Source organism: Ambystoma mexicanum, chromosome 3q (genome assembly GCF_040938575.1).
Source record: "Ambystoma mexicanum isolate Mex_15411 chromosome 3q, UKY_AmexF1_1, whole genome shotgun sequence".
NCBI lineage: Eukaryota > Metazoa > Chordata > Amphibia > Caudata > Ambystomatidae > Ambystoma > Ambystoma mexicanum.
The window spans coordinates 161,660,995-161,675,015 of record NC_090926.1 but is presented as its reverse complement, the minus strand read 5'-3'; the positions used below and the strand labels follow the sequence as shown (position 1 = coordinate 161,675,015).

Below are 14,021 nucleotides of genomic sequence, written 5' to 3'. Positions count from 1 at the left end.
GATGCTGAGATGTGGTCAGATCATCTTAATCCCAGGGCGGCGTGCAGTGCTTTGTTTTGCATCAATTGTAGTTTGTTCAGGTTGGAGGAGGAGGTGCCCATCAGTTTTGTAAGGATATGTGTTTGTGCGAGCATGAGGCAGTTGCTTGGAGAGAAAATTGCCTGCTCAGGGAGATGAGTCTAGCTGTATAGGCCATGGCAGAAGCTAAGGCATTAATGTGCCTGGTCATGGTTAGCTCGGCATACAGGTGGACCCCCAGTGTTTTCACTTGTTTCAAGACCGGGGTGGATGTGCCATGAATGCAGAGAGTGGTGAAGGCAGGATCCAGATTGTTTAGCCAGTAAGGGGAGCCGACAATGAGGAGCTCAGTTTTGTCATCGTTAAAGCATAGGTTATGAGTGGCCAATGGGTCATGCAAAGCTGTGGGTGTTTTGCTTCTGCAGCGTTGCATAGCCCATTGGGGATGTTAGCTGGGGAACTGCATGTTTGTATGTGTGATGGGGGCATCCTCTGCCTCCCTGCTTATACAAACAGAGTGGGGTGCTTCATCATCATCGCTCCGGCGCGTGTGCAGGGACCAGGAAGCAGTATTTGCTTACTGGTTCCTGTTTGTGCTACACAGGAGCTTAAGCAAAGGGAGGAAACCTCAGAATCGGGGTAGAAGGTACGTTAATTTAAATGTGCATACATGCATGGTTTTGTTGTGTGTAATGAGTGAGTGTATGAGTATGTGTTTGCATGTGAATGAGTAAGTGCATGCTGCATGTAAATGTTGTGTGAACGTGTGTACGTGCATTCGTGCTGGGCCGGGGAGATGATTTTGGTGGGTGTGGGGTAAAGGGGTTTTGCAACAATGGCATTTTAAAAATGACATTGTTGCACAACAGCCCTCCACACCGGCAATAATCGGCTCCCTGTGCGAGGTGCAGTGCGGGGCAGGGTTTATGATAGATGCCTAGTTAAAAAAAACATGCCTGACCTCAGGGCCACCAGCCCCTACATGCACACATGATCACATTGTGTGTATCTGAGGCGCTGGGGGGCACAGGAGTCAGGCATGGCATTTTATATTGGGCATCTATGATAAAGCAAGCATGATGAGTGTTGTTATAAAGCTAGACTGGCAAATTGGTGCAGGCAATCTAGCCATTTATTTCTGTGGCCTGATAATTTGTATTGGGTATCTTTGATAAAGTAAGCATGATAACTGTTACTACGTGGCTAGACTGCCATTTAGGTGTAGCCAGTCCAGTCATTTCTTACTGTGGCATGACATTTTGTATTGGGCGTCATTGATAAAGGAAGCATGATCAGTGTTATTACGTGGCTAGATGGGCATTTTGGGGCAGCTAGTCTAGCCACTTCTTACTGTGACATCACATTTTGTATTAGGAATCTTTGATGATGGAGTGTGAGAAGTGTTATTATGTGGCTAAACTGGTATTTTGATGCAGCCAGTTTGGACATGTTTTCATTCTGTGGCATGGCATTTTTAATGGTAAAGCCAACTGAGTATGTTCTTATGTCGGGTACTTCGATATGCTGGTAGAGCAAGCATAGAGATGCTTTCTTACAGTGTGATTACTGGCATAACGTGCAAAGCAAACATGAGTATGTTCTTATTTGGGAATATTGGCATAAATTGGTGCAGCCAGCATGAAAATATATGGGCACAGCCAGCATGAAAATATTTGTATACCGGCATATATTGTCGGCAAATACATCTTGAAAATATGTTGGGGAAACCAGAGATCTAAATTAAAAATGGATAAGCAGGGGCTAAAAGCAGAACTTGTACGTAGCATTCCACATAACTTCCACATAAGATGCAAACACATAACCTTGTCCATTATTTATGAACTATATGCTTTAAATCTCGTATAGATGTATCCTAATGTTTATTTATAGATTGTCCCAAATGCACAAATTAAACCACTACATAGGTGTGTTTGTTTGGCATCAATTGGCCTGGGGAGTCAAAAGTAGCTCCTGGTAGCTGTTGCGATTAAGCTAATCAGGCTCTTCAAGGCTACAAGCAAGAGTTAAATAGCTCTCCTCAATTTCGAACCCTCGGAATACCCCTGTGCACTGTTGGTGACTTGCCTCTATTGGAATTTTTCATGAGTTACCCTAGAAGACCCAAATGCAAACGGTTTGGCTTTTGACCCAGTTTTTCAAAAAAGGTATTCTGTAAAATGCACAATTTTAAACCATTATTTAAAAAACTTCTCAGGGGAATCCCCCAATCCCTCCCCACATCCCTTCTGAATTGGTCCGATGGCCCCCTCACTACACTCAGTCATTGCGGCATATTTGGGGGAAATAATTCACCCCTCCAATTAAAGAATTCACCAGCGGCATGAGATTCCTGCAACCATTGCTAAAGAACCAAGGGAGCAGTTGCCACCTCTCACCCTGTACTCTGCGCCTGTAGGTAATATTTCATCTCTTAAACACATCTGAAAATGAGGTATGGGTTAAACTCACTTTTTTTGTCTGGCTATTATTATAAGCTGAGCTGGAAGTGACGTCTCTTCATACCACCTCTAACTACACATTATTTGAATCTGTGTTATGATATGATATGATATGATATGGCATTTATAACGCGCCTATACACAAGTGTTTCAAGGCGCGACGAGGCAGGGAGTGGGGACAAAGGGAAGACAGACAACAATCTTACTAGGCCAGGTGTCATTCAGATCGCGCAAGTGCATGGAAAGGGAAAGTGCTAGGGGCAAGGGAGAGGGGAAAGTGCAGTATATGGGATAGTGGAATAATAGGATAAATAATAATGGGCCAGCTGGTGGCAAGTGCAAGGTAAGTGCAGAAAAGGTGCTCGGACTGGGGCTGTACAGAGACAGTCCCGCGGTGCAGTGGTTGCCAGGGAGGCAGTGCCGAGGGCAGGTGGCTGGGCCAGGGACCGAGATCAGTGAGAGTGGCCCGGTGCCGATTCAGTGCAGTTTCAATCAGGAATTTAGCAGGGGAGAGAGGGAGAGAAAGCAGAAGCAAAGAGCAAGGTTTTGAGGTGCTTCCGGAACCGGAGATGGTTCTCCTCAAGTTTCAGGGAGGCAGGAAGGCTGTCCCAGAGTGAGGGCCCTGCCGTGGAGAGAGATCTACCCCCAACTCGTTGCTTGGAGAAGCGGCTGACCCTGAGGGAGTTGGAGGCGGATGAGCAAAGAGCTTGAGAAGGAAGATATTTAGGAAGGGAAAGTTGAAGGTATTTCGGCCCCAGGCTCCAGAAGGCCTTGTGGACAATGCAGAGGGTTTTGAACTTAATCCTCGCAGCCAATGAAGAGATTTCAGTCCTGGAGAGATATGGTCCATGGGCTTGAGGCCAAGAACAAGTCTCACAGTCCTGTTCTGGATGCGTTGCAGAGGGTGGAGAGTAGAGGGAGGCAGATTTAGATAGAGGCTGTTACAGTAGTCCAGCTTAGAGAGAACCAGGGCTTTGGGGACAGTGAGCTTCTGGGGGAAGGAGAGGAAAGGAAGAATACCTCTAAGGAGGTGCAGCTGGTAGTGTGACTTCTTAGAGATGTCAGAAATGTGAGGAGAGAAAGAGAGTGTGGAGTCGAAGATGACCCCAAGGTTGTTTGCCTTGCAGGTAGGAGCAGGAAGAGGGCCTAGAGAGGCCGGCCAGAGCGCTGCAGGAAAGGAGGGAGTGGGTGTGCGGATGAGTAGAATCTCAGTCTTACTGGCATTAAGGCAGAGGTCATTGGCGGCACACCACTCCTGGATAGCAGACAGACAGTCAGAGATGAGGGAAGGAGAGGAGGAGGCCGAGGGTAGCCTGAAAATGAGCTGGGTATCATCTGCATAGCACTGAAAGTTGGGGCAGAGAGCGGCGATGCGGTGGGCAAGGAGTGCCAGATATTGGTTGAACAGCCAGGGAGAGGGGTTAGATCCTTGGGGGACACCACAGGTAGAGAAAAAGATGTCGGAGAGGATGGACCCAAGTTGGACCTGGGAGGGTCGATTGGAGAGGAAAGAAGTCAGCCACGCCAGAGCCTGACCAGTGATACCCAGGTTATCACAGAGACGGTTGAGCAGGATGGCATGGTTGACAGTGTCAAAGGCAGAAGAGAGATCAAGCAAGATGAAAACACACGGAGTGTTAGAGTCAAGGTTGGAGAGCAGGTCTTCACGGATGTTCAGGAGAGCAGTTTCCGTGCTTCTGGCCGCTCTGAAGCCAGACTGATGGTCATGAAGACAACCCACAGATTCAGTGTGGAGACTAAGCTGGGAGATGGCCAGTTTCTCCAGGAGCTTGCCCAGGAAGGGAGTGATGGAGATTGGGCGATAGTTAGCCGGGCAGGAGGGGTCGGAAGAGGGTTTCTTAAGAAGAGGGTGCACAAGTTAGTGCTTAAGGGGGGTTGGGAAGACTCCAGTGGTGAAGGAGTGATTGAAGAAGTCAGCCAGGGCAGGAGCCAGGGAGTCGATGTGGTCCTTGGAGGAACGGGGGTGAACATGTTTTGACGAGACTTTCATAGATCGGACTTATATGGAAACCTTGTCAGCAGAGAAAAGGGGAATGGCAGAGAAGGATCAAGGGGGGGGGGGGGTGGCTGCAGAAGAGCCGGAGGAAGAGCAGGGAGTAGGGGGAGGGAGGCGGTAGGAGGAGAGTGAGGACATGATGTCCTGAGTTTTTGAAATGAAGTGAGAAGCCAGTGCCGCGCAGTGGGCCTGTGAAGGGACAGGAGAGGTAGAGACTGTGGCAGGATTGGCCAGTTCCTTGCAGACTTTAAAGAGTTCAGCCGGGTTGTTAGATGCCGCAGAGATGCGGGCTTGGATGTGAGCTCTCTTCTTGGTGAGGACCGAGAGACGGTATTGTCTTTGCAGCAGGCGGCAGGCCAGTTTGTCAGAGGATGAACTTGAAGCACGCCATTTCTTCTCGGCCACCCTACACTTGCATTTTAGGGAGACAAGCTCTGAGTCATGCCAGTAATTACACTTGGCTTTGGGCTTCAAGCGGATTCTCATGACAGGGGCAAGGATATCAAGAGTATCAGATATAGAAGAGTGGAGCGAGGAGAGGGCTGTGTCAGGGTGAGAGTCAGCCAAAGGGGGAGGAGGGGATGAGAAGGTGGCGGCCGGCGAAATCCTCAACTGACACGTGCTTCATGGGTCGGATGACCGAGAAGGTGGGTGGCAGTGATGGAGGAGGCTTGGCCTGAGGGGTAGGGAAGGTGAAGTGGGAGGATAGGAGAAAGTGGTCACTCCAGGAGAGAGGAGTGGAGAGAGGGGCAGAGAGGGGAAGGTCTGAAGAGATCAGAGCATCGAGAGTGTGCCCTGCAGAATGAGTCGGGCCAGAGGGGAGAATGGTTAGTGAGAGAGAGTCGCAGAGGTCACAAAAGTGTCCAGAGGGGGGACAGGAGGCATCCAGGTGGATGTTGAAGTCTCCAAGAAGGAGGAGTTGAGTGGTATAGGCAAGGAGTGAGGAGGAGGAGAGGTCCTCCCACTCAGAGAGGAAGGGAGAAATCTGACCAGGTGGCCGATAGATAGTAGCCACAGTAAGGGAATGGCTAGGGGATAGAGAGAGCATGTAGACGAGGCATTCAAAAGAGGAGTAGGCCTGCGTAGGTGTGACAGAGGCAGGAATCCACTCGGGGAAGATAAGGGCTACACTCTCACCGGAGCGGTTGGGCCTGGGTGCGGAAAGGATCTTGTAGCCGTTGGGTAGGAGCGTGTCGAAGCTGGTGACAGAGCTGGCCATGAACCATGTCTCAGTAAGACCGAGGACATTGAGGTCAAGTTCTTCGAGAAGACGGCAGATGTCGGAGGAATGCTTGACAGCGGAGCGAGAGTTAAGAGTGGCAATGTGGAGAAGGTTTCCCTCCTTGAAGGACTTCCGGGGAGGGGTACAGATCAGAGGTACGCCCTGCGGAGGTGTCAATGGACCCCGAGAGGGGGCAGAGAGGGAGGGGGAAGGTATGGTAGCCAAGGAAAGGGGAGGGGGGACAGCAGGAGAAGAGAAGCGTCTATCAAAAAGGTGCAGGTTGGCCTGAGCGCCTTGGACCATGATGGTCCCATTAGAGTAATCATTAATGATGACTTTGGAGGAGAGGAAGGAGGCCAGGAGGGCGTCCCAACGGGTGCCACCATTAATGGGAGAAGAGGTGAAAGCACAGAGACCATAAGGGTCCATAGGTCCGGTGAAGGCACGACAAAGAGGATTTCAGTGAGAGTTTCCTTGGAGGAGGCACTGGTGTAGGTGTCAGCGATAGGGAAGCCTGGGTTGGAGACCAGGATGTCCTTTTTAAACTTGGAAGTGATGTCTGAATTAAACAAAGCAGTCTCTTGCTGAGTGCATTGGGCATGTCTTCAACTGTTGAGTGTGAGTTAACTTTTTTGGTTGTATATTAACTAGATGGAAAACCTTTACTATATTAAACAGATACTGAAACATGCTTAATGTCACATTTTTTGGCCAGCTTTGTAACATAGGTAAATTTAAAGCAGTTTGGCCTGATGACCCTTAGTTGATGTGCTACCACTCTGCCCCCTTTGTTGAATTTTTGTGCACCCCTTCTCCAAATACTGATTTCTGGTGACGCCACTGGTTGCATCTTATTGCAAGTGCTAAATGCACAATGGTATAGCGTAGCGCACAGTCACATACTTTCTGAGAATTAAAAGTGCAAAGGCGCATACCATCTGGGTGCCATTGGTACGCTGAGGTCTTTAAGCAGGATGGTGTATTTGTTGCAGGTGCCAGCAGCACGCTGAGAACAAACTGAGGATGAGGGTGCACCCTCTCGTCAAAAATGCTCCTGCTTGGCTAATTACCACCCTATCTCCACTACCCCCTTCCTGGGCAAACACCCAGGAGAAGCTGGTCATCTCCCAACTAATACACCACACTGAATCTGTTGATGGTCTCCGTGACCACCAGTCTGGCTTCAGAGCAGACAGAGGCACGGAAACTGCTCTCCTGAACATCTGTGAAGATTTGTTCTCAAATCTCGATTCAATCTCGCCTTCCATTCTCATCCTACTTGACCTTTCCTCTGCCTTTTATACAGTCAATCATGCCACCCTTATAAATTGGGTCTGTGATACCGTTGGCATCACAGACCTGGCACTGGACTAGTTGACCTTCTTCCTCTCTGACCAACAACCCCAGGCTCAACAGGGCCCTTTTCTCTCTCCCATCACACTCCACCTGTGGCATTCCTCAGGCCTCTATCCTTTCGCTGTGGTTCTTCAACGTCTAGCTTGCCCCTCTAGCTCATTTGATCTCTGCCTTTTATCCTAACTTCCAGTGTTATGCAGACGACATGCAGCTCTCTTCCATCCACTGCCTCCCCCTCTTCCTCTCTCATTTCTGACTGCCTGACTTCTATTCAGGCATAGTGTGCTGCTAAAGATCTCTGACTTAATGCCAGTAAGACTGAGATCCTTCTCATTGGGACCCCAGCTACCCCCTTTGATCCTACTCTCTGACCGCCTTCCATGAGACCCCTCCCCTCACCCTCTTAAGAGGCAAAAAACGTTGGTGTCATGTTCAACTCCTCTCTCTCCTTTTCGCCTCACATCACAGACCTTGCCAAGAAGGCCCACTTTCAGCTTGACCTACTCAGAGGCATTCTCCTTTTACTCGCCTTCCCCCAGAAACTCAATGTCTCCAGAGCTCTGGTCCTTTCTAGGCTAGACTACTGCAACAGCCTCTTCCTCAATCTACCTAAATCCTCCCTTCGCACCCCCTTCAACTAATACAGAACAGGAATGCAAGACGTATCCTTGGCATCAAATCCAGGGACCGCATCTCTCTGCCAGCCCTAAAATCTCTGCACTGGCTCCCGGTTGTTGCGAGGATCAAGTTCATGACCCTCTGCATCATCCACAAGGCTTTCTGGGGCCTGGTACTTCGCTACATCCAACTTTCTCTCCCTAAACACCTCCCTGATAGTCCGTCAGTCTTCTAGCTCCAACTCTCTGCAGATCAGACGTTTTTCCAAGCAGAGACTGGGGGTAGATCTCTCTCTTCCGCATGAGCCTCCCTCTGGAATGGTCCTCCTGCCCCTCTCAGGTTTGATCCAGATCTCCTTAAGTTCTGGAAGCTTCTCAAGACCCTCCTTTTTTCTTCTCACTTCCCTCTCCCCCTCCCCTGCTAATGTCCCCCCTTTGCCATATGTTGGATTGGCTGCCTTGTCCCTTATGAGTCATAGAGGGCACCAGGCCCGCCTCACCCAGTCTTCCCCAGCACCTCGGTCTCTCCTGACAGCCCCCCACCTGCACTTGCCCTACCGGGCTCCCTCCCCCTGTACTAGCCTGGTGGGGCCTGAACCCCTACTGAGCCCGATCCAGCCCTGTCCCCGCACTTAGCATGTGGACCTTCATTCCCTGCACTCCCTCCATTCCCCTGGCATTTATCCACCTGGCCTCCCCTTAGCACTCGCCTACTCCAGGGGCCCTCTTCTGCTCCTCCATCCCTCCCGTCACTTGCGCATTCTCCATTCTGACCTGCACTTCCCTTCCGACCTTAGCATTAGCGCATTTCTGCTCTGACCTGCAACCCTCCCTCCCCACTCCCCTGCACTTCTTGTTACTGCACTTGCACAATCCGAATGACATAATGTCTCGTAGGGCTGTTATTTTTATTCTTCATCCCTGTTCTCACCCCGCCCCCTTTTGTCTTGTGGCGCCTTGAAACACTATTTTCTGTATAGGAGCATTATAAAAACCCAATAAATAAATAAATAAAACATGCTTTCAATACTTCTTCTTTCAGTTGCCATTGGCACATAAAGTGAATAGAATTATTCCACTGGTAGGTTCCAGGCATTCAAACTCACTAAGAATGAATATTGTAGGATGTGCATTGGTGTATGATTGACGTTTTATGAGCAGCAGTTGATGATTAAGTCCAGAGAAATAGAGAGACCGAGAGAAAGAGAGAGAGAGAGAGAGAGAGAGAGAGAGAGAGAGAGAGAGAGAGAGAGACTACTGTTGGATGACCGGAGGAGCCCCATCCATCTGTACATGCACCTTTACTCTGGACGCTGCTTACCTTGCACTATTCTGTAACTATAAATAAGCAGCCTTACACTGAAGTTGCCCCTGAGAGTCGCCCTTGCTTGCACGGAAAAGACATTGATGGAGAATTGATGAGTGGAGAGAGTGGGGGCATGAGTGAAATTAAAGCACACGTTTTTGGGAGCTTTTCTGTATCTTGTGTCCTTTTATTTTTTCAGAATGAAGGGAATAAGCTGTACAAGGACTTGAAAGGGATAATGAACGCAGCAAAAGGTGAGTAACATGGATCTAATTTTATACCCACACTTCTCCCCACATTCCTCTTCAAATGTGATACTTTTGCTTTCTTTACCTTGGGTGTCCAGACATGAATGATCCCTGTTCTCACCGCCTTCTTTCTTTGTACTCCCTCCCTGTGAGGAATTCGACCATCTGCACGTTGGGTGTGTGCTCGCCTTGGCTTTTTAAAAATGTCATATGAAATTGAAAGATGGTAGATCAACCTTTGGAAAATGCATGGGGCTAATATGCACACATTTTCCTATGCTTACCTCACGACATACACATAGACCCGTGAACTGTGGGTGGACACAGCCTACAGGTGCAGTCGTCCCTGTCATATTTAGTTGGGATGTAACAGGTGGAGTACACAATGCATCTCAGAAGAGGGAAGGCCAAAACCTTCCTTCTGCCATTGCCAACCTAATTAACTATCAAAGGCTACAAGGATCCGCCCTGTTCTTTTGTGTAGGCACTGCGGATGGTGGCATCAATGAACATAACTAACATACTAATAGAGTATACTTCAAACAGGCCCACATGGGGCCTGACTGCAGAGTTTAACAAAAGAGACAGGAAACCTCAACAACCTTTGATATGCACTGAGTCAACCTGAAGCTAGCTCCCGCCTCTCAGTATCAAGGGCAGTGACCTGTCATGTCTAGGACTATGTATTTACAGTAGTCCTCCCTGGAGGGGGACCCCATTCAGAAGGTATGAGTATCTGGCTTGAGGGCGACCAAAAGTCTGGTCTCGCCACAGCTTCAATGAAACCCTATCGCTTTAATCAGGTACCACAGAGAGCTCAATTAACCAGATATAACCTTTGATCCACAACAGACAGGAAGATGGGTGGGACTTAGTATTACATGTTTTCACCCTTTGACCTTTACTGTTGTAAAGCACTCTGGTTATGACCTCATTGCATACAGAAGATTGTTGGTGGGGACCCAGGATTGGTTCATTAAGGTAGCCTTAGCCTACACCAATTACTGTGGCCCATTTGGCTTTAAAAGAGGGTCGATCATCGAAGACTTTGCAAGTAATAACAAGAAGAACTCATTTGGACCCTGGTTCAAGGTACAGTCTGCCTTACAGCTTCCGTCAGTGAAGGAAGACAAGGATTTCCAAAGAGGGAAGCAAGATCTCTCCCCTAAACATCTCCCAGGGAATAGAGGGAGATACTGAATCCAAAGGATCCTCCAGCAGATCCAGAACTAGTACCCAGCCAGAACACTGTGTGCCCTGCTATGCTCTGCAAGCAAGCTTCCTAGGTGGGAAGTGTCAGAGAGTCCCTGAACCAAATCCAGGACAAGGCCAGTGCCTGCAACACTCTCCTCCATCCGCCTTAAAGCAAGATCTCTCCCCTAAACATCTCCCAGGGAATAGAGGGAGATACTGAATCCAAAGGATCCTCCAGCAGATCCAGAACTAGTACCCAGCCAGAACACTGTGTGCCCTGCTATGCTCTGCAAGCAAGCTTCCTAGGTGGGAAGTGTCAGAGAGTCCCTGAACCAAATCCAGGACAAGGCCAGTGCCTGCAACACTCTCCTCCATCCGCCTTAAAGAATGACACAAATCCAGTGAAGAACCTAGGAGGAGTGCATCGACAAGCATCAACCAGCGTCTGCCTTAAAGGACATTTTCGAGCCAGTCGACCCCCTCGAGCTTCAACCGACTGTACCGCTGACTGTTGTCACGCCACAGTCGCTAATGTCATCCGAGACACCTCAACCAGTGCTTCAGACCTGCCAACCAGCACTGAGACAACGATTCCTGACCCTGAGCCACTGTGTAGGCCAGCCTGCAGCTGTACGTCCAGTCTCCCATCTTGAACTCTGTCGCAGGAGCTGAAAAGCGCCCTGAAACCGACTCAACCCTACCAAGAACCTCTACAAGCACATTGTGGTTCTGTCCCCCTCGTCCTTCTCTGAAGGCCCCTGGTAACATTTTATGACCTATTGCTCCCTTTGTGTTGAAACCAAGTATCCTTGAACTATTGCGATTAATTACTTTACAAACTAAACTCTTGTCATTATCCAGAGTGCATCCCAATTCCTTCTTGAAACTGTCTGTCCTCTGCATTTGTTTACAGGCTGGGTTGTATTCTGTAGTGTGCTAGAACTGTCTGTTGTGATAATAATAAAGTAGATATTTGTATACAACCTTGACTGGTCAGTCCCTTTTATCAATGGGAAATAATTGTATTTTCACTTTGTTGCAACTAACCAATGATCCACAACGTTGTGGAGATAAGCCTGCCGTTCCATCCACGTTACCAAAATTGGACAAGGAGGTTTATAATTTGCTTGTGTTTCCAATCTGTTTGAATCCCTTCTTGTGTACTAGAGGTGTGGGGCTGATTGATGGTTTAGAAACCGATATTCATCCGTGGACCACTGTTGCCTCAGAAGTTGATTTGTAACACTCCTCCCGTCTGTTCCACAGTGTGGCAGTCCAGAGGTAGAATCATTCCTTGATTGTGCAGCGGACTCTACACTCTTCCCTGACACATCAGGTTCAGCTCCTGCTTCCGGTTCGGGTGCCACAACGTCTACAGCTTCCCCTACATTATGTGCCTTGCCTCCCTCTGACAAAATTCGGTTTTGTTGTTCAGTCCACATTCAAGGGCCGATTCTTATGACCACCCATTGTAGGCCTGATTCTGAGGTTGTTAGAAAAATAGTGTTGAAAACCAACATTCTTCTCTCCAGTTTGCAGCACCACCATTTTGAGGAGGCTGGAGGGATTGGAGGGAAGATGTCATGCTTTCCAGTAATCAAACAACACACTTATCAGGGTGGTTTTGGATAGACCTAGGACCATTGGATCTCTCTAGATGAAAATCTTTTGATTTTACAACTTTATGTAACAAAAATTAATTAAAAACATTCATATATAAACCCAGCGCAGATGTAACCACCATAGATCCTCGGCCCAGATGGGACCCTCATCAACACGCAATTCAGCAAACAAGCCTAGACTTTCCGACGATGCTGGCCAAACTCCCCTGGTGGACATAGTACGCCCTCGAATTTTACTGGACAACAGCTTGTTTTAGCGGTCAAGCCCTCAAAGGAGCAGAAGATAGGGGTTGGGGGATTTGGTCTCTTCTTCTTTATGTCCTTTTTCTCTTCTTTTTTCTTCTCTTCTTCTTGGTCTCTTATTTCTTGCCCTACTTTCCTACCCCCCTTTCACTCCTCTATTCTAAGCCTCTAGGTGGAAGGGGGCCATTCTTCACTCTTGATATTTCAAACTCCAACATTGTAAAATTGCTGATCGAATTGTTATATTTGTTACTTGTTTTCAAGCCTCCTGGCTGATGCATCTATTGATCAGAATAAAAAATATAAATAAAAAAAACATTCATACAAAACGATATACAGTACAATATTTTAGGTGTTCACATAAACACAGGAGTAAAGTACAAAAACATTACATGTAATTTTTGTTGTGTGTATTTTTTTAGTAATTATTCATCCCCAAAGTGCAACCCCCACCCCCTCTTACGCTCACGGTTATCTAACTCTGTCTGCCTTCTCACTCGACTTAATGAACATTGTCTCTGTGTTACACTATTATGTTCAAAAACATGTTGACACAGATGTGTTTCAGCCTTATGAGCTGCTGTGAAAAGCTCTGGCTTTAATGGCCTTCATCAGGACAGAGATAACTATTTTATTGTCCCCCATGTGGATTACTGTGCTCTAACAATTTAAGATACAAATAAATAATAAATATCTGATTTAAAACTAAGTCTATCCAAATGTGTTTCTCTTATATTCAATACATCCCACATTTCTTTGAATACCTTAAATGAAACACATACCATGCAATCTTGTATAATCTTGTGCACGTCAGAGTCTTGTTGATTGTTGGGCAGTTGAATTCACGCTTGGCTGCCTCGTATCTATGAACAACGGATAATGGACATACTCAGTAAGCCTGCACAATGCAACATTGTGTATACCTAAACTTGTATCACCTTTGGATAAATTAGAGGGAAAAGTACCTATTTTTTTGCAGTTCACTGTTGAATGAGTGTCACTGGCCCGAATGTGTAGTTCCAGCGTCGCTCCTATATGTGGGATAATAACACAGGTGGGCCTCATTCCGACACTGGCGTTAACCAAGGCGCTATTAGCGCCTTGGTTGACGCCGGTATTTTTCCAACTCCGCCATGGTGAATGGCGTAATTACCGCGCCATTCCAAGGTTGGCAGGGGCGGTAATTCCCCATTCACCATGGGCCCTTCCCCATTCCCATTTTTGCCCCATAGGGCTCAATGGGAATGGGGAAGGCGCTAATTACGGCACCGTAAATTACGGTGCCGTAATTATCTACTAGGTCCCTTTGCGGGTTGGGTTTTTAACGCCTGCAAAAAGCAGGCGTTAAGTACCAACCCGCAAAGGGAACTCGGAATAGGGCGGTAAGGGTTTAACGGCACCAGTCTCGTTACCGGTGACCATTAACCCTTACCGCCCTACTCGGAATGACCCCCAGTATATATATGTATACAAGTCTGTCTATTGATCCCATAGTCAATAGACAATGGTAGCCCCAATATATGCAGTGTGTAGTGGGTTGCTTATCACCAAATGAATTTCATTTGCAGGACGACGTCCTTGCACATTCGGCATCTCGTATTCTGTAAACACAAGGCAATATATTACAGTTTTGCAGGATATGTTGTAATATTTCAATTCCGAAGGGATGGCGCAAGAGATACTGTCTCTAAGGGTATAAAAAAGCCCAAAAAGTTACCA

The 14,021-nt window shown here is 47.8% G+C and overlaps 1 protein-coding gene across 1 annotated transcript in view; it reads left to right on the top strand.

Moving 5' to 3' along the window:
• BIN2 (bridging integrator 2) overlaps nucleotides 1-14,021 on the top strand; it is a 429,928-nt gene that overhangs the window by 178,664 nt on the left and 237,243 nt on the right. Inside the window, exon 3 of the mRNA XM_069653398.1 lies at nucleotides 9,195-9,249. Within this exon, the coding sequence (XP_069509499.1) occupies nucleotides 9,195-9,249 (55 nt within the window). The remainder of the gene's footprint in view (nucleotides 1-9,194; nucleotides 9,250-14,021) is intronic.